Genomic DNA, 16,404 nt, shown 5'->3' with positions numbered 1-16,404 from the left:
TAGTACAAGTGCCCATCTTACTGTGCACAATTCTTCACAGTGCACAGTGATGGCCCGCTTCCTTGCCGCCTCTAATTAGAAGTGATGAGCCAACAAAACAGTGCACTGCCAGTGTGCAATATAAGGAAAGAACATGGCAAGCAGGGACCAGCCCACCCTTGAGAGTGGTGTCCATTTTGGGTGCAGCGCTGGTCTTTACTCGGTGTTCTTTCCTTAGAATGTGCAGTGACAGTGTGCTCCATTGCCTGCTGGTCACTTCTCATCAGATCCAGCGAGGAAGCGCACTGTCACTGGCAAGAATATTGCACAGTAACAAGGGCGCATGTACTGAACATAGGTCGGAATGGACAACCAATGTTCGCTCAGCAGAGCAGGGACTAGCCCAGTCCCTGAACCGTACATCACTGATGACGCTTCCTTTCAGGGTGAGGGCAGAGGCTGTGACAGTGACCTCGGCCTCCTGATTATGCTTTGAGTATCCCAGCATGCACTGGGGATTCGCAAACAGAATGTCATCAAAACGGAACGAGGTAAAAATAAAAATAAAACACAAAGGGAACGAGAGGAACTTTTTAATTAAAGCATATTAGGAAATCTATTAATTACAATAAATAGAAGATAATTTTTGCGGAAAATAAGTGTTAGTTTCAAACCGCCACTTTAATAAAAAATCACAATTATAATAAATAAAAAACGGAAGAAATAGGAAACCAAGTTCAGCATCCTGTTATCTAGTGACAGAACTGGGCACAGCCCTGATATACACTGTGGAGCTGCAGCGCTGGACATGGTGTTATCTCCATAGGAAAACGAGGGCAGAGTGGAAAGACGGAGCCATAGCCGCCTGGTAGGGAAAGGGTTAGCAGGCCCGAAGCCCCGCCCCCTCGCCTGTGTACACGGAAGTGCTCAGCTCGGCGGTCAGTGGTGCTGTGTCCTGTGTGTATACCGGAGCTTGTGCTATATTGTGCAGTGTGTACCGGGTATGTACCGGAGCTGGTGAGAGTGTAAGTACCGGAGGCTGTGCAGTGTGTGAGCTGGGACCTTGCGTAGTGTGTCCTCGTTATGCACACGCTGGAGGGCACAAGCCTGAGTGTGGTGTGACTGCAGGCTGCCCTCTGCCCCAGCCTCCCCTCTGCCCCAGCCTCCCCTCTGCCCCCTGCACAGGGCACTGTGGCAGCCTGCACCATGCAGTATGTTACCCTGTGCCTGGTGATGACTGGAGTGTGTTTGGGCACAGAATGGACATTTGATGCGGAGTCTGAATGGCTACCCAGGGCCCAATGGGCAGAGCAGCTTTCCTTGTCGCTGCTGCCCGCTTACTCCCTGGCGCCTGAACCCACACCAGACCTTTCCCAGTGTGTGCAGCTTTTAGAGGAATTTGCTAACAACAGCGCCACTCTCAGCAACTGCTTGGTGAGCATGGCAAGGCCCGTCCGGCTGTGCCAACACTGCTACAAGGAATATGTCCAACTCAAAGCCACTATGAGCAAGATTGGAAATCCCATCATCCAGGTGTGTTGGAAAAGCTGCAGTTGTATGTACATGATATATAACACCCTGCATGTGGAACATCACTTAGAGTCATGTGATAAAGTAAATGACCCCCTCCTAGGCCATGTATTGGATTAGATGGCTTTTTGGTGTGACTCCACTAAGTACAGTACAGTGCCAGTGAGTGGACGCACTTTCACACAGGGACATCGGGCTTTGTTCCTTATTTCTGGTGCTTGTGACTTTAGGAGATTTTGTAAATTTCAACATTATTACATATGTTGGACTTTCTTGGTCCTTCTTAATGTTGGCAATTTCTCACTGTCCTTTATGCCCTTCATAAACCCAGCCTTGTTTTTACTTTTTGCGTAAAGCTTCAGGTCGAAAGGTTAACTGGAGCCATAATGGGATTAGGAACACAAATATGTATAGTGTGAAGGATGGTGCAGCCTGGCTCCCCTCTTATCTGGCCCTTTTCTCACAGGATGACTGTTCTAACCAAGTGCAGGCACTCTGTGCACCACGGCATTGCCAATCATTTAAGTGCAGCCCCTGTCCATATACCTTACTAAAGGATTTGCCCACTACTGGACAACACCTTCTTAAATGCTACAGTGTCCCAAATAATATAAAAGCAACACATACTTTCCTCCGGGACAGGCACCATTCCAGGGATTTCGGCACTGTGTGTCTCCAGGCAGTCACATGACATTGTCACATGAGTGCTGTAGCCTATCCACGGTCACTGATGGTGATGACTCACCCCCTGGGCCAGTGCTGTAGTGCGGCGCGCGCGCGTGCGCGCGGGGGATACCCGGAGCCGGATCCGATGGGGGTAGTAGTCTTCGTGTGGCGGTGACCCGGTCCGCGCCCAGGGTGGTCAAACTAAATGGCAGTTATTGGTATGATGGTATTAGTGTCCGACTACGCCACCCGTTGAATGCGGTTATGAAACCGCCGCTGCAGGGCAGACCGCTGAGGCCGGTGGTATAGGTGTGCAGCAATGTTGATATAACCCCCAACGGGAGAGGTATGGCCTCAGGGCAGCGGATGTGGGTGATGTTGGGAGTGATGGTGTGGATGTCCCAGCACTAACGGTGCGACAAGGAAGCACGGAGACGCGAGGGTACAGTTCAGGGCCTTTACTGATGGTACAATGCAAATTCCCCCGGGAGTACTGGCTAGCAGTTGGGGCCTGGTTAGTCTGCGAGTAAGCCGGAGTTCCCCTGGCCAGGTGGAGTTGTAGGCCTTCCCGTTAGTCTGTACCCTTCCTGGCTACCCTGCTTTCGGCGGTTACAAGTAGCCCACGTCCCTGGGTATACCGTGTGGTGCTCACCCGTATGGCTGGTGACCTGGGGCCTCCTGTTAGCCTCTGCTCCGGGATGGCGGTGCTGGTCCCTTCGTTGTGACTGAGCCTCCGGGCTTTTATGGCCAGAGGACCTGGAATCCCCTGCCGGATGGATTCTGCTGCTGGGTATATCTTAGTCCCCACAGCCTCGGACTCCTGTGTCCGGTTTTAGTACCTTCTCCCAGGGCGAGCTCTGCACAGCTCCAGCCCCTGGCGCTTCTCCTTGGCTCCTACAGAGCTCCTGATGTCTATCTGTCCCTGTTTCTGCGTGTCCAGACCAGACTCCGTCTCTGTCTGGAACTCCTCCCTCTAACCCTGCCTCAGCCCCAGTTTATGTAGGGGAAGTTCTTCCCCTCCCAGGACTGAGCAGGAGGTGTGGCATGCTTAGGATTCCTGCCCAGGAGACCTCCCACCTGCTCACAGACGTAATACTGCTATTACTGTGGAAACCAGACCCCTGGGGTGCCACATTGACATTGTCACATGAGTGCTGTAGCCTATCCACGGTCACTAATGGGCAGCCTTCACAGTTCCATCTACTGAAGGCTGCAGCCCATCAGTGGCTGATAGTAGGCTCTTCCTGGAGACACAGCATAGACATCAATGGAACAGTAGCGGTCCAGGAGGTGAGCATGTTTGCTTTTTTTTTATTTGGTGCACTGTAGCATTTAAGAAAGGGTTGTCCAGTTATGGACAACCCCTTTAATGCAAATAGATTTTCGTACAGCGTGTCCCATGCTCTGATCCCCTTCTATGAGCCAATAAAACGAGAAAAGCAAGTGTTCCTTGTGTGGATCAATGGATCTGGGTGTTCAGTTATTAACCATGCATTGCTCACCTGGTTAGGTTGTGCAGAACAGGCACAACACTGAGGAGAAGGTATGTGAACGGCTGCAGGTCTGACCACTGCTCCCTGGACTCGTAAGTGCTGGAACTGAAGAAAGACTGTGGCGTGAGGAAAAAAACGTGCGGGATAGTCCGTGCGCAGCTAGTGGATATGAGATGTCCAGAGAGAGGTTTGAAGAGTGGATTTTATTTAACAACGCAGAGTAGATTCAACTGCTTCATCAAGAAACGCATTGTCCTCTCTCCAAACCTGTCTCAGGATATCTTATATCCACTGACAGCACACCAACTATCCCACAAGTTTTTTACCTCACTCCGTGGTCTTCTATGAGTCCGAGTAGAGATCTCAGATTTGATGGACTCGAGTTGTCCATGCATTATTTGGATTGCCATTCATCTGAACGTCCGCAGCAGCCACTCTACGGGAAACATTCTAATGATGGCAACTTTCCCTGGCAAATGAGCCGTTTATAAGGGGGACTTAGGATCTGCACCAATCAGCTTATCTCTCTGGTGGCTGCCATATTTCATGAAGACATGAAATATGACAGGCTTCCACTTGAGAGTTCTTTCCTTGAGCCAAAATAAAGACCTGCCCTGAAAAGTCCATATATTGTATGAATACCTGTCATGTAATGCTACGTTTCTTCCTCAGTGGCCACTGTACAGGAACTACTGATAAAGGCTTGCCCTGGCAAATTCAGCTGTTTGCTCTTGTGGCTCATTTCTTCTAAGGATTGTCCTACAATTTTGCATCAGTTGTCCTGTTTAGTGGCCAATTTTATGTAGAGTTGCAATAATATATTAAATTGATTATCCACTACTTTTATACTCATGACCCATCCTTAGCGTAGGACAGATCATCCATATGCGATTGATGGGGGTCTAACACCCAGCACCCTCTAGATCATCAGCTGTTTCCCCTCAGTTTGTGGAGCAGACACCGCAGCTCTGTACACTGTTCAGTGGCCGCTGCAGATCAGCTTTTATTGACAGTACATGGTAGCCAATTACTGGGGTTCTGCTCCATGCACTGTTTACATCCTTGTTACCACCGGAGGTAAGAACAGTTGACTCAGTGGAGGTCTCAGACCCACACTAGTCTTGCATTATGACTTATCCCAAGAATAATTATCAATTTAAATTGAGTGGAAAATCCCTTTAATAACCATGTATCATAAATGTGTGCACTGATAGAATCAATGTAACCATTAATTGTGGCTTCCCAGTCGCACAATTTCAGTTGATAGTTTGTTTTTTTCTTGGAACAAAGTTTTTCTGTGAATAAACCTTAGTGAGGAAGATGAGTAATACAAGGAGCTATTTCAGTCCTGCCAGAACATCACATGCACAGCGCTCTCTTCCTCTATAGCATGTGACATGGGGGCTCTGTACATTCCTTCTATTATAAAGGCAGGTTATACTGGGGAGAGACTTTTACATTGCTTTCTGAGTAAATAGTTACTAGCAAACACGATTTGCCTATTATTACCCTCTGAATAACGCCTAAACTGAACTTTTCTTACATAAGATGTTCTTGTTTCCAAAGCTCACTGCTTTGTCATGTTCTCAAATTTGCAGAATAGCACAGTCACCTGTTCTACAATACTACTGCGATCTGACCGGGTCCAGGTCATTGTGGAGCTTAATGATTTCTTTGATGGACTGTGGAGTGATTCTAAGTGTGACAGTAAGTATGGTCTGAATTGGGTTACATTCATACCAATCAGCTGTAAGCATAAAGGGTTATTCCTAATTTCATAAGGGAGAGCAACAGGATAATTTGTAACCTGCTGATCGGTTGGGGTCCCACTGCTGGGATCCCCAACAATCCCGAGGATGGGGCTCAATCTATGAAATTCTGGAAGTCTCATAGACAGTGTAAAGAGCATTTCAGATTTCTGTTCGAGTCCCTTGGGAGTCTCTTGTCACCTATCCTGTGGCTAGATGATAACTTGAAAGTTGGTAATAACCCTTTAATGTTCCTCTTAAGGAGCAAAGGTTAGCCAGAACAGTCCGAACCCTTAGAAGAACTGCTGTAGCACAAAGTATGTACGGTAATTATGCTACTCGCTGTAGAAAACAGGCTTTACCTACCCTGATGGAACTTTGTCATAGTTAGAGTGCACGTGTATGGAGTGGGCTCGGAGCTGCTCATTAACCTTGTAAATGTCCCTGTTAATCACTGAATGCAGTATCTTTGCATTTACTGGGACTCCGTTCATTTGAAGTAAAGGTGCTACCTTGGCGCAGCCAAACATTTAAGGGCACCTTTCCACCCACTTGTTTTCCCTCTACCTCCCACCACCCCTTCTTTGACAGCTCTGGCTATCTAGAGCCAGAAAACAGAGGAAATAGATGGAAAACAAGTATGTGGGGACAAGTGCATTTAAAATATACATATATATTGTAAACACAGCCCATTCGGCATAATGGCAAAAAAAAAAAAAGATGCAGCACAGTCCGTACATTGGCTGGGGTCCGGCCACTCAGGGTTAGCCACACACTGTTCTGATTTAGCCCAACACATGCAGCTCCTCTCTGGAGCAAGCCTTTCTGGATACTGAATCACACATCAGTCAATAGGCTTTGTATTTACAGCCCGGACCACACCCTGAGGTGGAGATATGGAGAACAACCTCCTGCCTGTTCTATGGTGGTTCTCATAAAACACTCCCTTTTAAACATGGCTGATTAACCCTCTCTGCACCTGCTATGCAGGAGAAAACTTCCATGTTTTACATTACAGTGGCTAATAGCCTCAGTAAAACATATCTCCCCTCCAGTATTCTGCCAGTGGTATATATACAGTACAGACCAAAAGTTTGGACACACCTTCTCATTTAAAGATTTTTCTGTATTTTCATGACTATGAAAATTGTACATTCACACTGAAGGCATCAAAACTATGAATTAACACATGTGGAATAATATACTTAACAAAAGTGTGAAACAACTGAAAATATGTCTTATATTCTAGGTTCTTCAAAGTAGCCACCTTTTGCTTTGGTGACTGTGACGCGCCCCTGGGCCTGTGTCACGCTGCGTTTCGCACGCGGGAGCTTACCCGGAGCCGGATCTGTTGAGGGTTGTAGTCTCGTGGCGGTGACCCGGTCCGTGCCCAGGGAGTCAAACTGAGCGGCGATGTATCAGCGGTAGATGTTGGACGACTACGCCACCCGTTGAGTACAGCTAAGGAGCTGCTGCTGCAGGGCAGACCGCTGAGGCCGGTGGTAGGATTGTGCAGCGTGATAGTATAACCCCCAACGGGAGGGGTATGGCCTCAGGGCAGCCGACGTGGATGATGGGGGTAGCAGGAACCACTCGGAGACGGTACGGTGTAGTTCAGGGTCTTTACTGGTGACAAAGATAGACACTCCCGGAGTACTGGCTAGCGATTGGGGCCTGGTCAGTCCTTGAGCAGATGGGATCTCCCCTGGCCAGGCGGAGTTGTAGGCCTCCCAAACTAACTGTACTCTTCTGGCTACCTTGCTAGAGGCGGGTATAAGTAGCCCACGTCCCTCAGTGTACCGTGTGGTGCTCACCCGTATGGCCGGTGACTCGGGGCCTTCTAGTAGCTTCCGCTCCACGACGGCGGTGCTGGTCCCATGCGTGTGACCGTGCCTTCGGGTTTCTTGGCCAGAGGACCTGGAATCCCCTGCCTGACGGATTCTGCTGCTGGGTAGGAGTTAGTCCCCACAGCCTCGGACTCCGGGTCCGGTAAGAAATCTTCTCAGTCAGGGCGAGCTCTGCAGCTGCCAGCCCCTGACTCCTTGTAACACTGCTCCCACAGAGCTCCTGATGTTCTGTTCCTATATTTGCTTCTTTTCTCTGTCTCTACTTCTTCTCTACTCACTAACCCTGCCTCAGCCCTAGGTTTATATAGGGGAAGTTCTTCCCCTCCCAGGACTGGGCAGGAGGTGTGGCATGCATAGGATCCCTGACCAAGAGACCTCCCACCTGCTCTCAGACGTAATATCTCTATCACTGTGGCAACCAGACCCCTGGGGTGTCACAACTGCTTTGCACACTCTTTGCATTCCCTTGATGAGCTTCAAGAGGTAGTCACCGGAAATGGTCTTCCAACAATCTTGAAGGAGTTCCCAGAGATGCTTAGCACTTGTTGGCCCTTTTGCCTTCACTCTGCGGTCCAGCTCACCCCAAACCATCTCGATTGGGTTCAGGTCTGGTGACTGTGGAGGCCAGGTCATCTGGCATAGCACCCCATCACTCTCTCTCTTGGTCAAATAGCCCTTACACAGCCTGGAGGTGTGTTTGGGGTCATTGTCCTGTTGAAAAATAAATGATGGTCCAAATAAACGCAAACCGGATGGAATAGCATGCCATAGCAAGATGCTGTGGTAGCTATGCTGGTTCAGTATGCCTTCAATTTTGAATAAATCCCCAACAGTGTCACCAGCAAAGCACCCCACACCATCACACCTACTCCTCCATGCTTCACGGTGGGAACCAGGCATGTAGAGTCCATCCGTTCACCTTTTCTGCGGCACACAAAGACACGGTGGTTGGAACCAGAGATCTCATATTTGGACTCATCAGACCAAAGCACAGATTTCCACTGGTCTAATGTCCATTCATTGTGTTCTTTAGCCCAAACAAGTCTCCTCTGCTTGTTGCCTGTCCTTAGCAGTGGTTTCCTAGCAGCTATTTTACCATGAAGGCGTGCTGTACAAAGTCTCCTCTTAACAGTTGTTGTAGAGATGTGTCTGCTGCTAGAACTCTGTGTGGCATTGACCTGGTCTCTAATGTGAGCTGCTGTTAACCTGCGGTTTCTGAGGCTGGTGACTCGGATAAACTTATCCTCAGAAGCAGAGGTGACTCTTGGTCTTCCTTTCCTGGGGTGGTCCACATGTGAGCCAGTTTCTTTGTAGTGCTTGATGGTTTTTGCAACTGCACTTGGGGACACTTTCAAAGTTTGTCCAATTTTTTGGACTGACTGACCTTCATTTCTTAAAGTAATGATGTCCACTCGTTTTTCTTTACTTAGCTGCTTTTTTCTTGCCATAATACAAATTCTAACAGTCTATTCAGTAGGACTGTCAGCTGTGTATCCACCAGACTTCTGCACAACACAACCGATGGTCCCAACCCGATTTTATAAGGCAAGAAATCCCACTTATTAAACCTGACAGGGCACACCTGTGAAGTGAAAACCATTTCCGGTGACTACCTCTTGAAGCTCATCAAGAGAATGCCAAGAGTGTACAAAGCAGTCATCAAAGCAAAAGGTGGCTACTTTGAAGAACCTAGACTATAAGACATATTTTCAGTTGTTTCACACTTTTTTTTAAGTATATAATTCCACATGTGTTAATTCATAGTTTTGATGCCTTCAGTGGGAATGTACAATTTTCATAGTCATGAAAATACAGAAAAATCTTTAAATGAGGTGTGTCCAAACTTTTGGTCTGTACTGTATATATGGAATATACACACTATTTTTTTATATAATATATATATATATGAGAAGATGGAGAAATTAAGTTCTTAGTCTTCTCCACACCTGTGCTGAGATTCTCTCATTCGAAAGAGTCAGATCACAGTAAACTGACATTCGGCTCAAACTCTGATTAAAAAAATAAATAAAAAATGGTGCCATTTTCTGAGAATCGTAGCATCTCCATTTTTCGGGATCAGGGGCCGGGTAAGGGCTTATTTTTTTGTGCACCGAGCTGATGTTTTTATTGATACCATTTTGTGGTAGATATGATGTTTTGATTGCCTGTTATTGCAATTTATTTCAATGTTGTGGCGACCAAAAAAATGTAATTCTGGCGTTTTGATTTTGGTTTACTGTACTTGGTTTGTACTATCATTCTGTGCTGACAGGTTCCCTTTTAAAGGGTGCCTGTCAGCACTGAATGACTGTTCAAACAAAGTACAGGCGCTCGGTGCTTCATGGTGGGGCCAACCAATTGAATACACCTTCCCACCTGTTTTCCATCTATCTCCACCCTTCTCTGGCTATGTGAAGCCAGAGCTGTCTATCAAAGAAGAGAGGGCTGGAGACCTGAGGGAAAACAAGCAGGTGGGACGGTGTATTTAAAGGGACTGTCCGCACAGAATGACCTTTGAACATTCTAAGTCCTGCTGCTCAGTGCTTCACTGCAGGGCCAATTATTTAAATCCACCTTCCCTCTATCTCCACCCTCAATCTTCTTTGACAGCTCTGACTTTACAGAGACAAAGAAGAGTGGAGAGAGATGGAAAACAAACAGGTGGGAAAGTGGATTTAATTGATTGGTCCCGTTATGAAGCACAGTGCCTGTACTTGGTTTGATCAGTCATTCTGTTCGGACAGTCCCTGTAAATGGAGCAATTGTCAGTGCATGCAGTTCCCCTCTCCCATCCTTTGCAATACGATCACTAGGTTACCTGCTGAATTGAAACATCAGATTTATTTGTTTTTTCAGTTGCCGAACTTCACCCCAAAAAAATGCAATTAAAAATGATCAAATCTTCATATATGCCACAAAATGGAAATATAAAAGTGACCTGTCTAAGAAAATGACACAAACCAAGTTTTTTTTAATTTATTTATTTTTTTAATTACGGGGTACAAAGTTATGAATTTTTGTAAACCTTAATATCCTTACAATTACAGCAATACCAAATTTTTATCGGCCTGAAGAATCTTATTGGCAAGACATTGACAAATCATGAAAACAGTGGAATTACATTTTCTATGTTTTTTTTCCAGTGTCGCCTCGCTTTGAAATTTTTTTTTTCCATAACATAGTAAAATGAATGGTGTTATTTAAAGGGAATTGTCAGTAGAATCAACCCTCCTAAGCCATCTATATGGGCATGTAGGTCATAGGAAGCTGAATAAAATGCCTTGATTTCTGTGTCTGAAGTCTTATTCTAGAGAAATTCACATTTTTCTTATATGTAAATGAGCTGTTCAGGACTAGGGACCTCAAACTGATCTGCATGAGAACCTGCCTCCAGAGCTTATTTTACATGAAGAGGGAGTTACCAGTGTGATGTGTAATGGTCGCTCTCTGCTCTAATGATCTCACTGCCGAGCTGTGTGTGGTTATAACTAACACATCTGCATGTTCCTCTCAGCTTCCAGCTCACGGGCAGACAGGGCTGCAACATTGTTACAATACTGCAGAAATGAGAGAGAAGCTAAAAATGTGTTTGTTGCGACTCAGACTCCTGGATTTTATCAAGTTCCGGCTCCGACTCCTTCATAAATGGCCAATTCGTAACAATAAATTTACTGTTGTAAAATATTAACATCGTGCTTATTCAGTTTCTCACCATCATATAAGTAATCAGACCACTTAGAGCAAAAACTATATTTATTAGAATACAATTAGAATATAGCAAATAACTTTTCTAAACTCTTGTAAGCAAATATGCAATATACACTGTTATGCAGTTAATAAGAAGAAATCTATAAATTTGTCCTCAGAAAAAGTATTGCTTCTGTCAGATCCTCCTTCATGGATGCCCTCAAATCTGATCTAATTATTTTGAGAGCAGAGAACAACCTCTCTACAGTAACTTGGGTTGGTGGCAAAGCAGTAACCGCTCGGGCAACATCTCTGACAATGTCAGGATACAGAGGAATCGCTTGTTGCACTGTTATTTTTGTTGAACGATCAAATTTCTCAATTTCTTTTAGTGCACATGAAAAATTCTGCTGAAATGTACTGGCTGTGTTCTTTGATGGGGATGACTCTTCTTCTATGCGGGAACGCTTTGCACGGTCCTTGTGATCCAAATATTTTTCGAAATTAAATTCTTCATCAGTTGATGATGAGGGTGAAGATGTGGCAGGACGACCAAATTCTTCTTGTTCCTCCAGACTGTTCTGCAACCCTTTCATCCTTACTGCTATTTCAAACAGAGCTTCTTTTCCTTTAGTTAGCTGTTGATCATCTAGAAGAATCCGATGCATTGGGTCTACATAAACAGCTGCCAAAAGAATGTTATTTTGTAATAGTAGCTCCTCTCTCCGTTTCATTGATGTAGCAATGCCACTTGCAATTAACCCTCCTCTTTGGGACAGGCGAAACATCAGGTTCTTCCACTTCCTTAAGAAAATACCTGGAGTTAAGTCCTCTGCTTGTAATTTTTTAGTCACTGTAAATGGGTGCTCTAGCAATTTTTCCAGCTCAGTCACCTGATTCCACTGACTTTCATTTAGCGTCAGGTGAGGGTTAGCCATGTCTACAAGAAAGGTTTTCGGTTCAACCAAGCGCTGAATCATTAAGTAAGTACTGCCCCATCGTGTGGCTTGATCAATAATTGCCCCTTTTCCAGCACGTCTCTTCAAAATTGAGTCAACTTTAGGGGTTCTGGCAACAGTAGCCAATTTTCTCACCTTGCCAATCAGTGCAGCAGCATGTCCTTCTTGCAGACTGTCTCTTATAGCCAGCTGTAGCGTATGCACAACACAGCGCATGTGATGAATGAAAGAACGTATTGACACAGTTTCAACAAGATCATCTAAACTAGAGGTCCCCAACCGCCGGTCCGCGGACCAGGACCGGGCCGTTGGGGTTTTTCAGCCGGTCCGCGGCGCCGCTGACAGCTAGCTCCGCGGCCCTGCGCCTGGTCAGAGCTCGCTCTGTGTGGATTTATAATGTTTTCTGCCATAGCCGTGACAGCTCGCAGCTCCCGGCAGAGAACATTATGCAGGACGGGGTGGGGCGTCGGGCGGGTCTTAGTAACGCAGCCCTCCACAGCACAGCATGGTACCTGTTGTACGTCACGGGGCGGGTCTTAGTGACGCGGCCCTCCTGCACAGCATGGTGTGTTCCTGACGGGGTGGGGCGGCAGGCTCTCCTCACTGACACGCCCCCGGCAGAACATGTTATGTGGGGCGTGCTGGGGCAGCAGACTGGCTTCAGTGACGCGGCTCCCGGTACCGGTGTTCAGTGTGTAGCGCTGCTAAGCAGCAGCGCTGTATACACTGACGCTCAATGTACAATGCTGCTACTTAGCAGCGCTGTACACCGAGGTCCCGCCAGCATCCTCCCCATACAGCTCCACCCCTCCATAACCCCACCCCCATATGACCAAAGCCGCGCCCCCACCCCCACCGGGCCATGGAAAACTGGTCTTGCTTAAAGCCGGTCCCTGGTGCAAAAAAGGTTGGGGACCTCTGATCTAAACTATCATGTTGCTGATCATCTGAAGCAACTTCAGTTTGCTCCTCTGTTACAATACTGTGTTCCTCTATTTCAAACATTTCTGTGTCTGTGGACCCAGAATGTTCTTCTAGCTGCTGGTCACCATCATTACTCTCATTCATTAGCTTAATAGTACTTATCATATTTGAAGCATTGTCAGTTACGACAGAAAGAACTTGCTCTTTTTTAAGTTCATAGTCTTGCAGAACCTTTTCCACCAAGACCTGGAGAAACTCACTGGTGTGATGAGCTTTGGTGTCTTTTACTGCCAATGTCTTGGTAACTATTTCATTTTTGTCACAAACAAATCGGACATTGATGGCAAAATAGTTCTCTCTGTGACGTGTGCAGGCATCCATTTTAAGAAACAGAAAGCGTCCCTTGAGAGTTTTTTTAAGTTCTTCCTTTTGTTTAAAAGCTTCTTCGATTACTAATTTTCTAATACTCTCTCTCTCTCTCCAGAGAAACACCAAGCTTGCAGGCCATTTCCCCATTCAGACACATAAAAGCTGGTCGTGAAAATAATGAAATAGGCACACTATCCTTTACAACAAGCTCTATGATCTGTTTTTTAAATGTATCTACTGTCATTGTCACAGTAACTTTGTCACTGACAAAATATCTTGCAACTGATGGCTGCAAAGTTCTCTGCTCCTTTGTTTGGCTGGAAGAGCTGGGCACTGGTTCATTGGTTTGGATGCAGTCTTTCTCATCCACTGCTTTCAGTACTTCTGGATGAAAGCGCTGTAAATGTCTCTTTAGATTAGAAGCTCTGGTAGGAGCATTTTTATCTTTGCCTGAATATGCACTGATCTTGGCTTCACAGCATTTTTTTTCGTCTGAATAATTTGTCATACACTGACAGACATAATGTTTTCTAGCTTGAGTGATGGTGAAATGTTCAAATACAGCTGATTTAATGTGACGATTCTTTGACATTCTCAGGTTTTTAATTCTGCATTCACAATCCAAATGACAATTGTTTTTCCTAAAAACAATTGTACAAAATTATTGCCAGGTCGTACAACTGATATAGTGGTCAGTAATACTGTTATTCCTCATGTACTCACAGTTAACTGATGCAAAGTTTGTTGAAAGGATAATACTTCTTACAGTCTTCCTCTTCTGAGTAGCAGCTGTGAGATTCTTGGAAGATGCACACCTAGTAAACATCTAGTCTAGAGGAGGAGCTTTACTACTAAGAATTTGCAACACATTTTCACTTTCAGTTTCATACATTGTAAGTAGGGGGGTTGGGGCAGCATGAGGTTAACCAAGTATAAGATTAGATAAGGGCAGTGGAGAACAGTGACACACAAGAAGTAAGAAATGTCTCTATCTCCAGCAGAACTGCTTATCACTGTTGTTCATAGTTTGATAGAACATATATATTTGAGTAACATTTATAATATTCATATGAAAGTTCAATTATGAAATATTAATACATTTTTTTTAAAGCTGGAGTCGGTACATTTCTACCGACTCCAACTCCAACCAAAACTAACTCCGACTCCCCGACTCCACAGCCCTGGTTACATGTCTCACATTGGTAACTCCCCTTTTATTTAAAGTAAGCTCTGGAGGGAGATTCTCATACAGATCTGTGTTCAACCCATACCCTGGAACAGATCATTTATGTATAAGAAAACGTGGATTTCTCTGGAATAAGACATCAGATCTCAAATATCCATGTGTCATTTTATTCCGCTTCCTATGACCCTACATGCTCATATATACGGCTTAGGGCTGATCCTATTGACAGATTCCCTTTAAAACTACTACTCCATGCAAAAAAACAAACCTTCATATGGTTGTGTTGACAGAAAAATAAAAATGTAATGTCTCTTGGAAGAAGGGGAGGAAAAAATGAATTTGTAAAGACCAAGTCAGCCATGTCACAAAGGTGTTAAGCAATTTGGCAGCTAGAAGCTGAGTTGGAATAGAAAAGCAGTTAACATTTATCAGGGGGTTAGTGCTGTATATTCGTTGGATAATAATCTAATAAAATCTATAATTCTGTGGCCCTTATTTTAGCTATACTATGTCAGTGAGTGGGCATTCATAACTGTAGGGGAGAATTTTATTTTTTTTCTAACCAGTGTTGTCCTATCAAGCTACTGATTATATTTTGCAAATTGCCTCTGAAAAATAGGAATTTAACTAGCTTCTTGGCAACTGTTATACTTTTATCTTTGCACCACTTTAAATGAGTGTACTTTTAGGACTCATTCACACATCAGTTTTTCACGGACAGCACTCATACCTATGGCAGTCTATGGGGCTGTTCACGTGTCAGATTTTTTCCTCCGACCGAGCAGACTATGCAAAATTGCGGAGATGGGTCCAATAGTGATCCGATTGTTGGATCAAAATCTGTACTTCATCTTTATGGCTAAGTGAAAAAATCACTGACAAAGGAAAAGGTGCAGAAGCTTTTTTTTTTTTCTCAGCAGTGTAAAAAACTGATGGAACTCTGATGAAACCGTGATGAAAATCACTCATGAAACTCGTCAGTTTTTCTCGGACATCAAAAAAACTGACGTCCTAATGAGGGCTTACTATCGGCCCCTCATTATCAATCCTGTTTAGCTCTAGATTTGCACCTACATCTAACAATCTTTCATAAAGGGTACCTGTGTTCAAGCATGAACACTCCTCAGGATTCTTGACCACTGATGTACAGTAACTGTTAAAAGCTCTTTACTGTATACACTGTTTATACTGTCTGATTAAGGAGTAAAGTGTGTTTGTTATACTTGGATTAAGGTACAATTTTTGCCCCTGGACATGAACTTTTCTGCCAGTCACAGGTTGCCTCTCATTATTTTGGTCCCAATACACAATAGATAGCTGCCAGCCAATCTGTTGTTAGGTGAATGGTTCAGCTGGCAACTATCGCTACGGACTCCTCCATACCCAAGAGTGCTCGCCCTGCCAAGCGCTTCTGTATTTTCTACGAGAACTGCTGTTTATTTGCAGCATATCTTGCCTGCGAATAAAATGATCGGCAGTTCAAAACCAGACATGCCTGATCCTTATTTACCCAGGTTATCATTGCTATCATCTGTGAGGAGCCACCATACATATTAGACTGTCTGCCTAGCCAGACGTTACTCTAATGCAGCGGTCCCAACCTGTAGCTCGGGAGCCACATGTGGCTCACTGTCCCATAAATTGTGGCTCGCGGCTGTCTGCCAGCTTGGTGTATTAGCTCCAGGTCTAGCACACAGCTATAAAGAGCAGGTCTACAGATGGTGAATTTTGTGAGTAGCCCTGCACAGAAGAGCAGATCTGGATGCACATATACTGGTCTTAGGTTTAGAGATCATTTAGGTATTGTACGCTGGAGACGGGATGATACTACCTGTCAGTGGAGGTGCTTGAAGCTGGATGTGACTGTATGGTAGGAGTGCTTGATGGGAGAATAGTGAATGGGGGTATTGTGGGGACCCCTGGATCTTGGTATACTGCTTCGAGGGGATATCTGTGGAAAAGTTTGGCTATTATTATACTCGTAATGGGGGCATTGGTTGCCAGTACTGTGAGGGG

At 45.2% G+C, this 16,404-nt stretch overlaps 1 protein-coding gene across 1 annotated transcript in view; it reads left to right on the top strand.

The window, feature by feature from the left end:
* Positions 1–854: 854 nt before the first annotated feature.
* OSTM1 (osteoclastogenesis associated transmembrane protein 1) overlaps positions 855–16,404 on the top strand; it is a 29,515-nt gene continuing 13,965 nt past the window's right edge. The window contains exons 1-3 of the mRNA XM_073675807.1: positions 855–1,086; positions 1,179–1,512; positions 5,267–5,375. Coding sequence (XP_073531908.1) covers positions 1,186–1,512; positions 5,267–5,375 — 436 coding nt within the window. The 5' untranslated portion in view covers positions 855–1,086; positions 1,179–1,185. The remainder of the gene's footprint in view (positions 1,087–1,178; positions 1,513–5,266; positions 5,376–16,404) is intronic.

This window comes from Phyllobates terribilis, unplaced genomic scaffold (assembly GCF_046119375.1).
Source record: "Phyllobates terribilis strain yellow unplaced genomic scaffold, ASM4611937v1 Scaffold_3__8_contigs__length_932513732, whole genome shotgun sequence".
Taxonomy (NCBI): domain Eukaryota; kingdom Metazoa; phylum Chordata; class Amphibia; order Anura; family Dendrobatidae; genus Phyllobates; species Phyllobates terribilis.
Note: the sequence above shows the minus strand (reverse complement) of the source record. Positions and strands in the feature narration are given on the sequence as shown.